Here is an 18769-nt window from a genome sequence, read left to right as displayed (position 1 = left end):
GGTGGAAGCTGCGCTCGCAATTGTCGCAGGGCGGACCTCGTTCCGGCAACCGCGAACGCAGCCCAAAGTGACGACCAGAGATTTTAAAGGAACGGTCTTGAGGGAGGAATTAACCGCTACCGCGTTATTACATATCTTACGATATTAACGGTAGGACGACGCAACAGTTACGGAATGCAAATCGACCGAATCTTAAACCTCTGGTAGCTTGGAAGGGACGATCGATCGCGAACGTATCCGTCTGTTTCGGGTGGGGCAAGAAAATGCCGATAAGGAAATATAACGAAATTTCCTAGGAGATCCTCGAAGACGGTTAACCTTGGTAAAGGAGAAGACAACGAGGGGTGTCACATAATGGTCCGACCACGACAGTCGGGCGCAACAGGACCAGTTCGGGATGCCCGATGAATGCTCGTGCGGACAACCGATCTCGTTGTCGCTCGATAAGGGAAAAAAGGGAGCTCCGAAGCTTTTCTCTTGCGTATTTTCAGATCCCGACCCTTTGGGGCTCCTCGGGGTATCGACCCCTGGGCCGAGTTTGCGATAGAACCGGCAGGTGTCCCGCGGAAAATAATCGATCCTGATTACTCCCCATTCATCGCAGCCTCCCGGCCACCGCCCTCGGCCTCCGGAGCTTTCGTCCCCGGGGACAATGGTTGGTGCCGTCTCTCTCGCGGAGCTTGCGTCGCCGCCGACATTTCCGCCGGCGAAGTCGGCAGGGTAATTAGCAGTTTTGACTGTCCGGGCACTTAGCCCATCCGGAAGTCGCGCGGCATTCCGAGATGTGCGCTCTGCGCCGAAGAATCGAACTTTTCCCCAAGAAACCCAGGAAGTCGTGTCAAACGAATCTCTCGCGTCCAGGCCTCGGTCGATCTTCCGACACTCGCGTCTTCCGTGCTTTCGAAAAATCCGCAACACGACTTCGTCCAGATCCGCCCGCCTAGCGGATTCTCGAGCCCCTAAGCGATCGATCGTCCCTAGAAGTCGTTGGGGAGCTTTCCTGAATTAGAGACGACAGGAAATCGCGCGGCCGGTTTCGCGATTATCTCAGATAGGTCCGGCCGCCGGAAATCAGCCGCGGGAACAATTTCGCCGCGTTCCGGGACACGGATTTATTTCGCGCGTCGAATTTCCGCAAACGCGGCGGAGCGTTCGGCGGAGCCTCGAGCTAGGCCTGCGTCGATGCGATTCACGTTGAAACGCGACGTTTATCTACAATATGTACAAAACGAAGCGAAGCACCCGACATCAGAAGCGTCGCCAAGAATCGAACGGCAGTGGTTTACGGTCAGGTACAAAGTAAGAGGGAAATCGCCGCTCGGAGACCCGGGTACCTCCTTATGGAATTCCTGATCTCCAAGACCATCCCCGTCCAAAATTCCATCCTCGGTGCCCTTCCCAGCCCTCGTTCGTCTTCCCGTTTGATGACGCGATGGCGAACGAAGGAAATTACGCGAGGCCGCGGACCCGTGCTCGGAAAAAGGTACCCGGGTGCCCGAGAACGTCTTGGGACCTAGGTGCGGCTTCTACTTGCGAGGTCTCCTCGGCTGGCGGAAGTAAAATGCGGAAACCATTCGTCGGGCCGCCCCGGGCAGCGACTCGCGGCGCGAACTTAAACCACAAAGCCCGTTCCAGCGACGGCTCTTCCGCAAGTCCGGGACCGTATTTGCTGGCCCGAGGCTACCGTGCAGTCTCTCCTGAATTCGGCCTAAGTCTGGCTGCGGCTCGAGTACGCGCGGACAACGCAAGGTTCTCCTCGAGCTCGATCTTCGCGCCTTCCCTCTCAAGGGTGCCCCGAACAGCTATAACGACAGGGTTTCCGAGCGACTTACCTTTGCACGTCTATCCCGCGTGGCACCGAACACCCGAGAAGCATCCGAGGCATTCGAGGAACGTCTCCGCGTTCCTTTAAGAAACTCCCCCGTACGGATATCGCCCGGGCGACCATGCGACTCAAATCGGGGCACCGAACCCCTCCTTTGGGATCGACGTGTGGGTGGTTTGAGGTTAAATTACGGAGTGAAAGGTTCTAACGCATCTTCACGGGGAAGTTGCGTGAAAAGGGCACCAGCGGTCAAGGATAACCCCTCTGGCGGAAACCGTCCAGATCTCTTATCGAGGTTAAGTTTCGCGGAAGCTCCCTGGAAAGTTGGGCTTCTCTCGGAGGTGAAGTTGGACTTCAGGGACGAAGCCACCTGGACTCATAGGGATTTCGAGGTCGGAGGTAGGGAGGGATGATTTTTGCACGAGACGGAGTTTGGTAGGGTGTTGCGTCGCGGTTATGCAGGGTGTAGGGTGGACGTCCAAGTTGGAAGTCCTTGGGACTGTGGTCCCGAACTAGTTCACAGGGATCCCTGGGTGTCCGAATGCCACGTGGGTGGTTTAGCTATTCACACGTACATGCATGTCAGCGTGGATGTACTCGTATTTATACTCGGTTATATTACATGCATATGCGTACGTATATATGTGTATGTATAATGCTGTATACAGTGCGCCCGCTGTCTCCGTGATATGATACAAAATAACGCGCCGGCAAGAGTCGAGTTCGAGATCACGTACAAAATTATGGCAAGTACCGACCGAAAAAAATAGATTCTCAGGAGGCGGAGAAACCGAGCTCGCAGGCGTCGATTTCTCCACTCGTCCGCCGGTTGCACGTGCCTTCGCCTCCCTCGTCTCCGAGCCCTAATACTTAATTATACTTTGTAAGTCGTTTAGTATGAAAATAATTTGAGCGCGCCTCTCGGGACGGCAGGAGTCCCGTCGCTGCCGCCCTTACCGCCTAGTAAAGACTAATTGGAAGCCCCGTCCTTGACGTAAGAATCACCTCCTGGCGGCGGCGAGCAGGAGGGCGGTTAGGAAGAGCACGAGGGCGATCTCCGGGACCAGGGCGACCGAGCCGGCGCCCAGGGCGTCCTTCGGCGTCTCGCCCGGTGGCCTCATCGACGGCTGGCTGTAGTCCCTTCCGTAATCTGCAAGCAGAATTACGAATTCCCCGTTGAGAAACCACTGTGGAAATCAAGGAGCCGCCCCTCGACGCCCACCCGAGCAATCGTCTCGGCTCCGTCTCCGTCTCCCGACGTCCCAACGCCGCGAGCGACGACCCGAGACCAGCTCCGCTGCTCCTGAAATATTCACCCGGATCTACGTCCTGTGTAATGGCCAATTCCGACTTCTATTATCGAACGAAAAACTCGTCAAACGGAGCCTTCGGTAAAAGGGGCGCGACGTTACGATTTTACATCGGTCACGCGGTTATTTCGGCGGCGAGCTAAAGATGCGTCAGAAGAGACGAGTGTCACGACGGAGGGGACGGACCGGAAAGCACGGCTGGGTCCGATCGGTGGGAAATTACACTCGGAGAATGGTTCGCCCGGGGAATCCGCGGAATCCTCAGGGGTGAAATAGGGTGCCGCGCCGCGAAATTCCCCTCGGTCGACCCGGCCAATAAAGAACTCGAGTTCCCGCCGGTGCTTGGAAAAAGTTTACGCCGCTCTGGGAAATCGAGAGGACGTGACTTTCCGGTTGGTCGACGTCGGCGTCGTCCTCTGGGTCGCGACGTCCGGTCACCGACTTTACAACCGGCGCTGCCGGTTAATTGACAAAAATCCGCCGCGTTCCCCCTGCCCCTGGCCTCTCAACGACGGAAAAGCGGACATACCCTAAGACCAGCTTTGACCGCGGATCATCGGTCGATCCTTGCTCATCGGCTACACAAATCGGCATTGTTCCTAAAATTGACGGGAACGGTACTTATGTCGGTATGCTCCCTCCAAAATTGTTCAACATCGTTTTAAAATCTTGAACGATGATGTGGTAAATCCGAGAATTTTGCGATTCGACGTTTCCGAATTTTTAGCGGGGATGTAGGTCAGTTCGTAACTTGGCCGCGCCGTTCCAGCAAGCCCTTTGTCGATCGATCGATTCGTTTCGAACATCTTTCGAGTAACGGCAACCACTTCCGGCCGGATCTCGTTGATTGCGCCTCAATCAGACGTTCGGTGCATGTCGATTGGTCGGACAGAGCCGTCTCTCTTGTTTCGGCGTTTTCGACGGACGTTCGGTGGCGAGCGCGAGGCGATATGACAGAATCAACCTGCCGCGGGCGCTTGCACGCAGGACGCGTTACATGGAAAAATTGATCTCGATTTGAACCTTTGTCCCTCGGAACGGCTCTGATCGTTGACACGTTCAAATTTACTCCCCGCATTTGAGGTAGCGCTAAGATCGAATTAATCAGCCCACTCGAGTAAAGAGGTTTTTTTTTTCCTAACCAGTGCCTATTTCGTAAGCTCCCGTAAGAATGAACTAAATAATGGCGGAGGTAATTAAACTTGACCGTAACCAATTTGTGTAGTAGGGAGGGCAATGATGGGTCCTTCAGCGAGGGTCGATTTTTTCCGGACAATGGAAGAGCTCTATACGGGGAGCTACGCGTAGTATATTTGGTGCAGTGTTGCAGAGTTGCCTCTCCGGATCGGAGAATGAATTATTCCTTTGAGTTCGGTGCACCGGAACAGTAGGTACGGGAATGCTTAGGTACTTAGGAGCAATGGATATTTACTGACCCGAACCTCGCCATTCCTCGACGTCGTAGTCGATGGGTCGTTGCTGTAATTTCTTGTTACCGTTCCTCCCTAGAATGTATAAGTTACAATTAATCGACCGACGGTAGGATCGAATTCGGCGGTCCACTGAATCGCGAGAGAGAGAGTGGCACGACTTTGACCCTTTCGGAGTCTCGCGTTCGAATTTGTCCCCGGACTCTGATCGATTCGACCCTTCGACCGTCTCTCCGTTGACCCGACGTTCTCGATTGTTTCAAAGAATGTCTCGAGCGACTTACTCGTTAATTATTCGACCGTCCTTTGCCGGTTTGTCTGAATTTTTCTCGGAGAACCTTCGTTTTTGCCAACTCCATCGCGATCCCCGGAACCTGGAAATGGGACTGGAAGTGCTATCGAACGTTTACCATTTTTCTTGCTGGACATGGTGACGTAGTAGGCGGCCTGCGTCGTCGTCGTCGTGGACGGAGCCGGAATCTCTGGAAGCAGAAAATCGCGACACGTCGCGCGTGAAAATCGCTCGCCTTACCGAGATCAAGGGAATATGCACTCCGCTCGTATACGTGTACGGAGAGAAGAGGCGCTTCGGCGAGACCGGTAAATCGAGCGTGGCGAGGGTTGACTTTGATACTCGAACTAAGAACGTCGCAAAGTCACCGGAGGGATTCTGGGCTTTCAATGGTCGCGACGTGGCTGACAGGGAAGACCCCCCCGTATGCTCTGAATTATCGATGCGTGTTTTCCCGCAAACGGAAACACCACGCAGCGAGAATCGGCACATTTAGCACTTTGCCATTTAGGTAATCCTTCGTTTGCTTTGCGCTTAGTAGGTTTTCCTCGCGCCCGGAGTACTTTGCTTTGCAAATGGCCGACCTCGCTGCCGAATGGAAAGATAACTTCGACACCGGGACGAAGGGAATCTTTCCCTCCGGATTTTCTTTTCTCGCTAACGTGGCAAAAATTGCGACTTTCGGGGAATGTTTCTCCACTCAACCTGGAGGGTAAACGAGACTCAGCAAGGACAGGGCGTGTACTTTAATTCATAAATCCTTCGTGTTAAATCATTTCTTTACCGCCCCCAGCTGTGGCTACCGTAAAATTTGATGTCGTTCCCAGATCGAAACGATTAGGGTGGGTGCATCGTCGCGCGGCTCCTGCCATTGTAAAGCAGCTCGATATATCGTAAACATCCTATCGCGAGGCATAAATAGTTAGGTGCCGTCAATAAGCGGCACAAGTGTCGCAGTAATCCGTAAGTATCGAGACGCGCCCGGTTCGCCGTTGAATCGTCGAGATCGCGAGTCCGCCGTGCATATTACGGCCGATAATATCGAATTCGCACACGATGGCGGCGATAAATCGGCGATCGTTCGCCGATCCAAACGGCGGCCCGACTAGGATCCTTGCGGAACGAGTGGCCAAGGAAATTGCTCGTTTGGACTTTTCGTTCCGACCGATTTACCTGCGTCGCCAGATGAGCGAAACGGGGAAAAAGTACGGGTCCTTTCGAGAGTACGGATTTCTTTTTCCGGGATTTAATCGCCAATTACCGGTCTCGCGTGCGGGCGGATGGACCTTGTCCGTCTGTCGATCCCGACGACGTCCGCCGCAATCACACGGCGCTCGAGGTAATTCCTTCCTTCCGGTCTCGAGGTCGAAACTCACCGTCCAACTTGATGACCCCGTCGGTGCCACCCAGGGAGTTCTGCGCGACGCACTTGTACGAGCCGAAGTCCTTGGGGCCGACGTTTCTGATCTTCAGCTGCATGTGCCTGCTGTACCCCTCTTCGGTATAGGTCGCCTCGTACTTATCTCCTGAAATGGAATGGTAATTGCCTGTGCCAATAAGACCCAATTCTCGGAGCGCGGAGGAGAGGGAGAGAGAGAAAGAGAGGGACGAGATGGGTTTCCGGGAGGCGCGCGGAAGGGGCGCCGAGGGAGATGCCGCCAGAAGGGACAAATAAATCGGAGAGGAGAGAAAAAAATAGAGGAGAAGCCCGGGAGGCGGACGAATCTACTTCCAATAATAATCCACGAATCGAGGCGACTCGACTCGCGGTCGCTTCGCGAAGTAAGCTATTTTACCGGAGACTATCATCTCGCTGTGCTCCGTGGTCCAATAGTTGATGGAAGGCGGATGCGCCTCGGTGTGGCACACCAGGGTGACGTCCTGACCGATGTAGGCTCCCTCCAGTTGATTCGGTATCGACAACATGGGCGGGACTGCAAAGACGAGCAAGTCGAACAAGTCACCTCTCGTCCGTCTCGACGCGTCGCCGGAACATCCGGTGACCCTCGTCCGTCCCCGAGGACCGACTTTTCGAGCTCCTTCGCGGTTACGTTCCCGAAACCCGGTCCCTCCTCGCGCGAGGACGATCGGAATACCCGGACCGAGCGGGCGGCCGTAAATCGGCGGCCTAATGAGACGTTGAAAACCGACCTAATGCATCCCGCGGCTCTCCGGGAGTGCCGTGTCGCAACACCCCCGACGGCCCTCTCTTTATAGCCGGGTGCAGGGAATGCACGCGCGATGTATCCGTTGTCCCAGCAATTTCGTTGCATTCAATGGCGCGACAATAGGGCTCCTTCCCCCTCGCCGGCCGTCACAATGGCTGCCGTGCGGGTGCTAGTCGGACGTGTGCCACCTCCATACGCCTACGTGTATTATTGCGGACCTAGCTCGGCACTAATCCACCGGAAATGCCGGCGCACCGATGCGATCGATTACGGATAATAAGGGTTGGAGACGTGCCCTGTGTATTCTTGCCCGAATTCGCCCGGAGATGACGTTCGCGCCCTTCCGGCAGAATCCTTGTCCGTGGAATACCGACCGTGGGGATCCAGATACTGAGGAGAATAATCCGAAAAGTGGTCGGGTTGGGCAGCGATGGATTTTCGGGGCGTAACTTTCCGTTCGAGGTGGTCGCGGCCGGTGGCTAAGCGCGCTCACCTGTACTTTCCTCGGAGACTCCGGGTTATGCAAAATTGCAAATCCATAAGTCGGCCAGTTCTCTGGATATCGGATTAGGAAGATTTACCGGGAAGGGCGGGTGCAGATAGTAACTTAACGAACGAATGAATATTCACGGGAGCCAGGGGTGGCCGGCGAGTCGCATAATGAGGTAACGTTATACCGAGCATCCGACCCGGCATCGTTCGAACTGGCGCTTGCCCATTGGTTCGGTAATTAATTCCTGAAATTATCTCCGAAATTTGCCATTCCTTTCTCCGATGATTTCGCACGCGTATTAAATAATCGCATCTATTCCGATCTGCTCGTTGTTTACGACATCGGCCGACCCCGCCGAGATTGCAGCCACCGACGTTTAACGCGACGTTAGCGGAGCTTAATCCCCTGCATGACTGGGATAAGAATGGAAATTAATTTTTATTTCATTAAGGCGTCGTCGCGACGATCGGTCCGAGTGGCTCGAGATCTCCGGATGCAGAGGCGAGGGTGGATGAAAGGGAAATGCTTACACTGAACGCGAAGGATCACTCGCACGCTGACCGGAGTGGGCACCCCGTTGGATGCGATGCAGAGGTAGGAGCCCATATGGAGTCTGCTGATCTTCGTGATGTGGAGGACCTCGCCGTCGATGACGTTGACTGAAACACGCCGAGAATAGTTTAAAGCGAGGGAGTTAGCGAGCTATGCGAAAGGGCGGGAAACGTAAGGAACCGGGCCGGGGCCGTGGAGCAATATTTTCCGCATCGCGAAAGCCCTTTCCCCGGGGGCGGCAGCGATCTCGACAAAATGGCCGCGATAAAACGCCACGAAGAATTCGCGCGCAGTCCCGCCGGGCGTAAAGCCCGCTACGGCGAGCCCTTCGGAACTTTGTTGTCTCGGAATTAAACGCTTTTCCCAAGCTTGGCCTCGAGGCTCCCTCCGACCGGGTATCAACTATGAGAGCGTGCAGTGATTCCGATGGAAACGGCAATTCGGAACGGTCGTTCCGCCCGCCGGTGTCGTAAACCCATTCCACTTCCGATGATCGAAACAGTAAACTCCGGCGCGCGATACATAAAATCGGCCCCGACTCCACGGGCGATCCATCGCTCGGCCTTCGCTCCGTTTCTATGATGCACTCGTCGAGGAGCTTTTTCTCCGTCCCTTCCGTGGAAGGGCGCTGTTTTCGACTTGCGCCGGCGATCGCTCGCTTCCTAGACCCGAGACTCCTCTTTGTTAACCGTTTAGCCCCGGATAGGGCTTGATTTCGCCCGACGTAAATCTCCCGCGGGCGCGCCCCGAGGGTCGAAGGTCCTGGACAACGTTTTCCGGAGCACGTCCGAGAGTTCGGAGGTGAGGTCGGCGCCGTAATGAGAAGTGCCGCCGCGGAGCGTCGTCCGATTTTTCCGCCGTTTCCCTCGACCTCCTGCGGCTCTTTTCCCCGGGCCCTCGCGAGCCAACGAAAATATTCGCGCGTTTAAACTGCTGCGCGCGACTCGTTCGCGCCTCGTCGCGCGCTCCAGGATCGGCACCCCCTGGAACACTCGCCGGTAATTCGCCGAGGGGTGCCGATGTTTCGGGGGGTCCTTCCAACTTAAACGGGGGCAAGTGCGAGCGGGCCGCGCTTGGTAAACGTAGCGTCGAGGGAGCGGGTCCCTCCGCTTGTATACCTACCCGATACCGGGTAAATTATCCGGGTAATTTGGGGCAGCGTAACGACGAGGATCATTAACGACGACGATCCGAGCGAACTTCCATTCGCCGCGTCACACGGGCGATTTTGCCCCGATCCGACAGCGATATCCGCCGGGCGAACGACGTTTCGGATCTCCTTCGTTCCCGCTTCGCGATGAAGGCGCGAACGCTCGCGGGAATGGAACAGTGGGCACTTTTACGGAGAGAGGTCCGAGCAGTGGCCCGGGGACCGTAATGGTTCTCCGTTAACCTCGTTAATGTCCACCTTGTGCGTTATACGACGCCGTAACCGGGTGACGTCGACCTCTTTTCGCCGCACTTTCGCACGCACTCGCGATTTAGCCAATTCCACTCTACGCGAGGTGACGACGCCATACGTGCCGGTTTTAATTCTTTACCGACGCGGGGTGGATACGCCATTTATTGATACCGCATACCCCGGCTCAACCGTGATAAGCCGTTCCCGATCCACCGCTAACCCTCCTACCCCCTGGCCATTAAATCGCGTAGGATCCGACGTAACGCCCTGCTTTCCGCGACCTGCGACTCGAACCGGCTCCGTCAATGAAACGATGAAATTAGGTGGTGCCATTGAGCGGATTCGAGGACCCGTTTCGGAACGGCGAGTGGCTAATCCGACGCAGCTCTCCAGTGAAAAATCGCGGCATTGCGTGTACGAGATAAAATTCGTTTCACGAAGACTGTGGCGGTAACGCGTCGGGGCCCCTTGTTGAATTTTCCGACAAGCTTGCCCGTCTCATTCCCCATTGATCGTTTCTCGACTATTGGCCCATTAACCGAGGTGGCCGTGGCCGAATTCGATCATCCAAACGGAGGAGAGAAACCGGCAAACTGGGCGCACCCTCCGCCCTCGACTGGACGAGATTTAGACGAGTGGCCCCGGTTTGTCGCGAGTTCTCGTTCCTCCCTATTGGGGTGCCGGACGTCCCGCAACGGGGTGGGCGTTAAACGCTCAACAGAACTCGCCGAGTCTTCGAACACTTACGCGGATGAAATCGGCACCGGAGCGCGACGAGTGCTCATCCCGGTATTCCGCGAAACGCTTCCCCGCGGCTCGGTGTGCGAGAAACGCGTGCGCGCGTATTCAGGATCTATCAATTGCTCTCGAGCCGTCGTTGCGGTTGTCGTTGTCGCCGATGACGGGGCTATATCGGCGCTAAAGCGGCAGTCCTGTGAAGCGCGTTTTTCAGGATTCACGAGGAGGATAGCTACGAGAGCGTTATTCCAGCTCGGATTTTTATAGACACGTTGGAGAACGCACGCGCGACAAAGCACCCTTTTTTTTCCATCTCGTTACATCTCCGCGCAGGCAAGGATTCTCCCCGGAGTCGCCTTTGATTTCCTCTTAACAATCCCGGAAATCGGCCCACGTTTCACGGCGGAACCCGCGCCAATTCTTCCCCTCGCCGAAACCTCGCTCTTCGCTTCGCGAATCGACGCAGGCATAATTCCCCAGCATCCTTCGAGTGCATGGATTTTTTCGAATAGGAAATAGGAAGAGCGACTCTTCGAGAGAGTCTCAATGGTAATGACCACTGTATCAATTTTCGGGTTACGCGCGTCAATGGGGGTCGACGAGCGGCGCGATTCAAGGGGAACGTCTGGAAGGTCGGGCGCGAAAACGCAATGCGAGGTTACAGGTGGAGCTCATCGGCGCGAGGGCGGCGAATCATCCCCGTTTTCCGCGGGCAAACACATGGCAAACCCGGGTATTGTTCGATTAACAATGCGGAGCGTCGTACGAGCGAGCGGGGGGAGAGGGAGCCGGAATGAGAGAGGCAGGCGTTCCCCGGTCGGCTGACACCTTCAAACGAAGTGCTTTTAATCGAGTAGTCCCCAGGGTCGCTGTGCGTTTCCCTCCCGCTCGATGCACTCGGTCGACGGCGAGCTCGCGAAACTCGCACCTAACGGGGGGGATTACCACGAGCGGAAGCTCCCCGCAAAGTGCACATACGAGCAAGCGACAGGCGGCTCTTCGGCGGTCTTCGGGGTCGTTCTGTCGCGGAATCGTCGCGGGGTGGCGGGGGACGGTGCCAGAAGTTTTTAAGCTCGCATCGGGACAATCGATCGGCGACTCTCGGTTGCAAGCTCCGCGCTCAACTCCTCCAGCGAAGCTCCCACAATGCCGGGACCGGACGAGTCTCGCGCTCGAGGCGGCACAAAGGAAGCGCACCGATGAAATAAATTAAGACCCGTTTACGGGGCTCGGCGGGGGAGATAATTTCAGAAGGAAAGCCGGAGGAAAAGTTTTCGCGCGACGAAAAGCTCTCCGCTGTCCGGCGTATTTGTACGCCGGCCGACCGTATCGGAACGCTTTGTCGGTGCGGGCAAAGACGTCGCGCCCTGGAAACGGGTCGAAGGGAGCGAAGCGACGATAAATACGGATATCGCGTTACGAATCCTCTCCGGGGCAGCCGGCGACCGCGGACCCCGTGGGTCGATGCAGGGAATCCCTCTCGGAGAGGGTTTGGAGGCTATCAGGTGGCAAGTAATGGCGACAGCCGCCTCCGGGCCCCAGAGGCCAACACATCAGTTAGTAACGGCCCGCTCGGAGCATGCTGCTTCGCTCGATATTTCCTCTAATTATGCTAATAATCGTGCCGCCGGTAGCAACGGCGCGTCACGGCCGCCCCGAAAGACATTCGAGCGCGTCGCGGCCGCGAGGGGTTCGGCTACCGATTCCGCTATCGGGCTCACGTCACCGGAGACCGAGTATCGCGCCACCACCCGAAGTGGCCCGGATGAAAGAGACGCGAATGAATTAGTCACTTAAATGGACGGGTATACAGCGAAGGGATATCTCTTTTCCCGGAGCTCGATCGATAGCCACGATACAGGCCATCGGGTAGAAAGCGACGTTTAGAGTGGATCGCGGCCTTTTCGGCGTTTAGGGGAGCCGCAGGAAATTTCCGGACGGGCGGCGCGCGCCGGAATAATTCCATTATCGCGGCTGCGCCGGCTCGAATTTCGGTCGTCCGACAGCCGGCGTAATAATTGATCGGGGAAGTTACCGCTGTGCGTAACGGCGACGGCAACGGCAACGGCAACGGCAACGGCAACGCTTTCGACTTAATTTCGCCGGTCGTCCTGTGGCGCTAACCGATCCTGGCGGCGCCGACGCCCGTCCGATGATGGAGCCGTCGCGATCATTTTTCACGCGGGATTAACTTCTGCTGCGTTTGACGTGTATTACGCTAGCGTCCGGATAAATTGAACGAACCCGGGCGAGAGGTGCGCGCCCTTCGCCCGAGCAACTTGCGTTTTCCGCGCGCGGTCCTCGCCGCCCCCGCGTCCGGTGCGCCTCCGAGGCACTCGGTGAATTATTTCTTCGACGGGATGAGATCCACCCTGGCCGCCTGTACTATGCATCGGAGGGCTCCTCGGAAGTCGAAAAAGCGTTGCGCAAGAATGGGTCGACGAGGAACTGGATCGAGGCGCGTCCTTGCGTTTCTTCTTCCTCGGGGTCCACGGAGAAGTCCGTCGATGAAAGGACGCTCTCCCTGGAGGGACTATGAATTATTCGACGGGCACTCACCGATTTCCCCGTTGTAGTTAATGTCCTTGCCGTCTTCGCGACGCCACATAACGTAAGGCTCCGGGTAGCCCGTGGCTTTGCACGTCAACGTCACGTTGGAAGCCTCGCGGACCACTATGTCCGTACTCATGTCCTTCATAACGATGGAAGGTGGAACTGGGGAGAGAGAGAAAGGGAAATCGATATTTTTTGGACATATCAGGATCGAGACATCGCTTATCTTTTTTTCGCGGAAAGATACAAGCAGGTGCGAAATAATCAGTACAAAGACGTAGAAAACCGTAGAGAGATGTACAATGACGCAGAATGACGCAGAATGACGCAGAATGACGCAGAAAGACGTAAAAAGACGTAAAAAGACGTAGAAGCGGGTACGAGCGGGTAGAAGCGGGTGCGAGTGGGTACAGGCTCGTTCGATAGATCAATTTGAAGGTAAGAATCTTCCCCGTCGGGCTGAAGCGATGGCAGGTGCGAAACAAATTCATTGGGGACAGGGCAGCCCGAAAACGGGCTGAATCTTGGCCCTGGATGTACGTACCCGTTACTTGTAGGTACCCCTGCCGACTGCGCATGGGGTTGGTGTTTACCTGGCACATGTACCACCCCCGGTCGGTCTCCTGGACCATCTTTATGTGCAGGAACCACGATCGGTGATCGTTGTACGACAGCGATATTCGGGGGTTCTGAGTGATGACGTTGTGGTGAATGGACAGGATGGTCTGGGTGTCGACTCGCACCCACGCCACCTGCAACGCGAGGTACTGCGGTCTCGTCGGCACGCCATTCGTTTCCAAACGGTCCGATTCACCTCAGACCTCTTTTCGTTATGTCAACTATTCGCAATCCGTGCAGACTGGTTAAACGAAGGCAAACACTATGGTAGGGAGGGCGCGAGTGCGTCCTGGATTCAAACCGCTAGAAAACCGTGAGGTCCGTTCCGCCCTCGGAGGACAACCGACCGTTTTTTGAGGCAAATCCCGTAGTCCTTGAACTTCTCCCCACGTTTCCTCGGACAATCTGCACCGCGTTAAAACAAAACCCCGGGACCTTCGGCTCTCGGAAACGCCCAACTCCGTGTACACATTTCTAATTAATGCATCTGCTAAGTGCACCACTTTGCGGGCGATTGCTCACTGGTAATGCGTTGCCGGTAGATTTCCCCGATAATAGGACTTACTCGTGGCTCGATCGGTACACCTCATCGACGTCAGTCGGAACCGGCCAGGTCGTATCCCCTGCAGCACGGACCCCAAAGTGCACACCGACCCTGCGGTCCGGCGCCCCACGTGGAACACGTCCACGCGATAATCCTCGGATATCCAGGAACCCGGGTCGATATTCCTCTTCCTCGAAAGCTTAAGCTCCGCGGTACTCGCGAGAAAAGCCAGGAGAACTTCCCTATCCAGGAGCGGAGCCGCGCCAGCAGCCCCGTCGATAGGATCCGCGGGTTCCTCCCGCATGCTGCACACGCCCCAACTTTTTCCAAATGCAAGGAGTGTAATTCCCACAAGCCCAAACATGTTTCGCGCGACCTCCGTGCGAGTACGCCGCGGGAATACCGGCGTCTCTCGTCGCGATCCTCGGCGACCTCCCTCCGAATTCGCGAAAGTCTCGTTTGCTCGATGAGCCATCGTCCTGAGGAAAGAGCCCCATCGAGTCGCCACGAGTTTTTCCTCCGTCGCGGAACGAGAGCGGAAAACTTGCATATGCACTTCGAAACATCCCGAACCTTGCGCGGTTGGCTCGCATTTACTCGCTCGGTTACAAATAAGCCCCAAGACGGCGGGCGGACTTTCCTGACAATTTTTCAAGAGGATCAGGAGAGGATTATGAACCAGGATTGAAAATTTCGCGACGGCGTTTTTTTTTTTTTGCCTCCCGGTTAATTTATGGAGCAAGGGGAGACTAGGATTGGACCGTAAGAACGACAATCTCCGGGCTCCGGTAATTCTGCCGTGGTAGTAATGACATCATTACAAAGTATTATGCTCAAAATTAGTTGCGTTGATTAGGATTTAACGAGGAAGCTTGTTTAACCAGCCAACCGGTACATTGTCCCTGGGTTTTCGCTTTAAATCGAAAGGACCGTCATTGGAAGGACGTTTCTAAGATTCTGCTACCACTTTACGGTGGATTTTCGCGCTTTCCTTATCTCCGTTTCCTAATTCATTTTGGAAGCGCGCTCGCTGAACTATGCACCCGGAGGAATTATTCATTGCGTACACGTACAACGTACCTGGTAGTTCTGCAGATTGTCGACGACGCAGGCGAGGAGAGCGTCTCGACCCACGCTCACCGTCACATTCGAAATCGGTTCAGCGAACATCGGCAGGTTCGGATCTGTAAGAAAATCGAGCGATCGGATTTAGAGCACCACGAAGCTTACCGCGGCGGCAGTCGCGGAATCGATAGAAACGTTAAATCCCCGGAGCTTGCGCGGATTCCTCGCGGGTGCGAGGACGAATTTATATTTTATCCCCCGAGATGCGTCGTCTCTCGATCCGTCGACTTCCACTTTGGATGTCCCATTTAAGGATTTAACTACGTAGGTATCTCGTAAAATTGGATGCGTGGCTGAAATATGCATTTGGCTCGCAGCAAACGGTTCCTCAGAGATAGGACATACCGCTTTCCGCAGCGGCGTCCTTCTATTCGCATCTCGACGGTGTCGTTAACTTTTTGCCTAGGAAGTTGCCTAAACTCGGAAACACATGGATCGCGTCGGTGAACCGACGACGGCTCCTCGAGGCCGAAAATACGAGGATCTCTGCGAAGGGAACACCGGATGAAACTCCTCTGGAGTGGCGTCGATCTCAAGTAATTCCTCGGAGTTGGGCCGAAAGAGACGCGAATTCAAGGCCCCGATCCGGCACGTCCTAGTTACGTTGGTGAAAAGGACGTGAGCCTTCCGCATCCGGTAACCCATTTTCCTTCGAATAAACAGCACATCCTTTTTCCCCCGATGGAGCACAATGCGACCCGGCCGAATTCCAAATCGATAGATTTCAATCCCTGCTCGCCCGATATTGCCCGCTCCCAATATCTTCCGGGTATATACGAATGACGTATCTCCTATACTGTGTACTTAAGAACGCCCCGATACACCGATTCCCTCCACTGATACGCCAGGAACTCGGGACTGGCGTATCAGTGGCAGGGCCGCAGGAATCAGGGAGAACGGCGTCCTTCGTCTCGGTCGGGATCGCCTCCGAATGAGAGATCGCGTCTCGTGACTTCTTAGCTCGCGAAAATATGTCCGCGATCCGTTTCGGGATCCATTTCTCGCCGATAGTTACGCCGAGGATAAATTGAAAAATTTGGCAACGATTTCCTACGTCGCGTTTCTGGTATCCATTAGGGGAGCGCGAATCTATCGAAGCAGTGCCGTTGTAATCCGTTGTACCGTGTGCTCGTTACAGGGACGTCGCGAGGTACGTCAGCGCCGTTTGTTACGCGTCGAACGAGTGACGTTTCACACGTCCCTACGCGTGTAGTTTTAAATGGGAGTCGTTAGGTCGGGTGTAGAATGGATCTCGGCCCGGCGAATTCCGGCGAGCTTCGTTATCCCCCGAATTCGCGAGGTATTCCAGGGCTTGGATAAAACACTCGCACCGGGGGAACTTGTTCGATGTATCTACTCGATACCGCGCCAGGACTAATAGTTCTGTCATAAATTTTTAACCACCTGATGCATCGCTTCGATATCGCGGCCGCACGTGTTACACGTGGTCCTCCGTTAACCCGTGCCCATTGGCAGAAAAATCTGTTTCCTGCATTGATTTCCGACACCAGATACCAGACTCCTCGTCGACCTCCGATTCCTGTAGTTTCGCGAAAGGCTTATTTACATCTTCCGCGCGTGCGATTATTAATTCCCGAAGGATCCGTGCTCGCCTCGCTTGGTGTTTTCAACAACGACCCTTCGACGCGTTCGCTGCCGGCAAGTTGAGCATGCAAACGCGACTACAAAGAACCGCGGGACGGCTAAAAAAAGGAACGGAGTCTGCCAATCACGGGAACGAAGTAACGAGAGGATCCGCGGGCAGACTCGCTCGCGGATTTCTCGCCCGAGTGGGTGCCGATATTGACCGGTGTCGCGAATCGGCTCGATTTCTGGGACACCTCTTTTCCGTCGACGGGTCGTTTCCGCGGAGTGGACGTATCCGCGCCCTCGTCCACGTCGAGGCATTAACTTTCCGGCATCGTCGTAGGCCTTCTTAACGAAGGGGAGGTCGCGAGGCAGGGTGGAGGTTCGACGCTGCTTGACTTTGGAATTTCTGAGGGATCCCACGCGTGTCGTCGTTAATTTCCCGTTAAATGAGCTTCGATCGCGCAAACCACCAAGTGCTCCGAAAGTAGCTCGAGGCTTGCGCGCAAAGTGACGCCGGCGTTTATCGAGTGCCGGAATTATGGGGCACTCCGTCAACGCGTCCCCCACCGTAATCGCGGTTGGGACGGCTCGAAGGGACTACGTATTAATAGACGCGCGAAAGGATTCTCGCCGAAGCCCTGGGAACCTTCGAAAAAGCCGTTCTTTCCTTCGTTGGTCTCGTTGGTTTCGCCCAAGCACTGAGGTGCTTCGCACCTTTCCCAGGGCGAAGTGGATTCCTTGCCAATTAACGCAGCCGATGTAGATACCTCGTTGCACTCCACTCTGTGTAACAACGAATAGCAATGCGGAACGCGTTCGTTTAGCCTGAGAAATGCCACGTGCACCTTGTGCGGGTTAAGTACAGGGGGTTGGTTAAAAATACAGGCGCGAAGAGGGGAATGGATTTATTTGACCCACGGTGAGATACCCTCTTCAGACATTACGCGTACTCATGCACGTAATAATAAAGTGTAACAATCAAGGGATGCAAAGTGAATGAAATTGCAGATTTTAGGCGCTAAGAGACGAGGACTCGGAGACGTCGGACGCGATATCCAAGGAAACGGGTCGATTGATCGCAAACGAACGGCTTACCCGGGGGAAAATTCTGCGCCCCCTTCGGTCCATCGATTAAGACGCACCTACATACGCCTAGAAAGCGGAGAAAGCCGGTCAAGGGTGCGGGGAAGTAGAAAGGAGGTCTCAAGAGCGAGCTATTCGCGCGATTTCTCGCACCTCCCTTTGTACGATCCCCGGGAAAAATGTCTCTCCGATAAACATGGCCGATGGAGTCTGCGCGGCGAGGCGCGAGGACAGTCAAAGAAAGGCAGATCTCTAACGAGAAACCATTGCTTTTGAGTGCCGTCTCCTGGAAAATGTTATTCCGGGTGCTTCGGTTGCGGTTAAAGGGTGTCGGCGGCTAAGAAAACACCGAGCCGAGCCGGCCCTGCTACTGATGGATTCCTGCGGACTGCCGGATGAAAACCGAGTCAATTATATGCCCCAAGAAATCGGGAAGACGTTTTGTAATTTCCTTAACTTAAGAGATCGCGGCGAGGGCTGGCCCTCTTAGGCATAAATCAACGCGTCGCGGGATACGCACATCCAACGCGGCGACGCTCACGGATCCGCGAACTTTGCGGCCCTATCTCATCGTTCGTAGCTGCAATTTCGAGTAAAGGAGCTGTTGTTTCGAAAGTACCGCGGCAGAGAGTTTCATGTGCCGTTTCTCCCGACCCGTCCGGAAGTTTCCCATTTTCCGGAGGAGAACCGCACGCGTTGCCCGGTGCTCAGAGCCGTGCCAAAATCGAGGAAACGGAGCGGCGCTCGCAAAGCCGGCAAAGCGGCCGCGGCGGGGAAGCGGGCAAAGCGTGGTCGGTTCTCGCGGAAATTACGGACCCGCCTTGCGTCCTCTTTGTAAAAAGCATATCGGCCGCTCACCGTAAAACCTGGACTTGTACGCGCCTTATCGAGGGGGACGGATAGCGCCGCGACGTCCTCGAGGAGGAGAGTTATCGAAAATGGCGAGGGGGCCCGGAGGAAGCGAAAGTGTCGCACGTTTTGCTCCGGGGAACGTGACGCGCGGAAACTCCGGCAAATGCGAGGTTTCCTCCCCGCCGCGACGTCTT

At 55.4% G+C, this 18769-nt stretch overlaps 1 protein-coding gene across 3 annotated transcripts in view; it reads right to left on the bottom strand.

Moving 5' to 3' along the window:
- Positions 1-605: 605 nt before the first annotated feature.
- The window catches only part of LOC105701343 (lachesin), a 41292-nt gene continuing 23128 nt past the window's right edge, over positions 606-18769 (bottom strand). For 2 of the 3 annotated variants that reach the window (XM_012428015.1, XM_012428017.1), the window contains exons 3-11: positions 15006-15109; positions 13308-13515; positions 12770-12925; positions 8049-8177; positions 6654-6791; positions 6234-6383; positions 4976-5047; positions 4572-4640; positions 606-2975 (exon numbers count right to left, since the gene is read on the bottom strand). In XM_012428015.1, the coding sequence (XP_012283438.1) occupies positions 2827-2975; positions 4572-4640; positions 4976-5047; positions 6234-6383; positions 6654-6791; positions 8049-8177; positions 12770-12925; positions 13308-13515; positions 15006-15109 (1175 nt within the window). In that variant the 3' untranslated portion in view covers positions 606-2826. The remainder of the gene's footprint in view (positions 2976-4571; positions 4641-4975; positions 5048-6233; positions 6384-6653; positions 6792-8048; positions 8178-12769; positions 12926-13307; positions 13516-15005; positions 15110-18769) is intronic. The other variant, XM_012428016.1, reaches the window with a different exon arrangement.

The sequence above is a fragment of the Orussus abietinus genome, unplaced genomic scaffold (assembly GCF_000612105.2).
Source record: "Orussus abietinus isolate OABI.00-Male unplaced genomic scaffold, Oabi_2.0 scaffold5, whole genome shotgun sequence".
NCBI lineage: Eukaryota > Metazoa > Arthropoda > Insecta > Hymenoptera > Orussidae > Orussus > Orussus abietinus.
The sequence above is the reverse complement of the archived record's forward strand: the minus strand, read 5'-3'. Positions and strand labels throughout refer to the sequence as shown.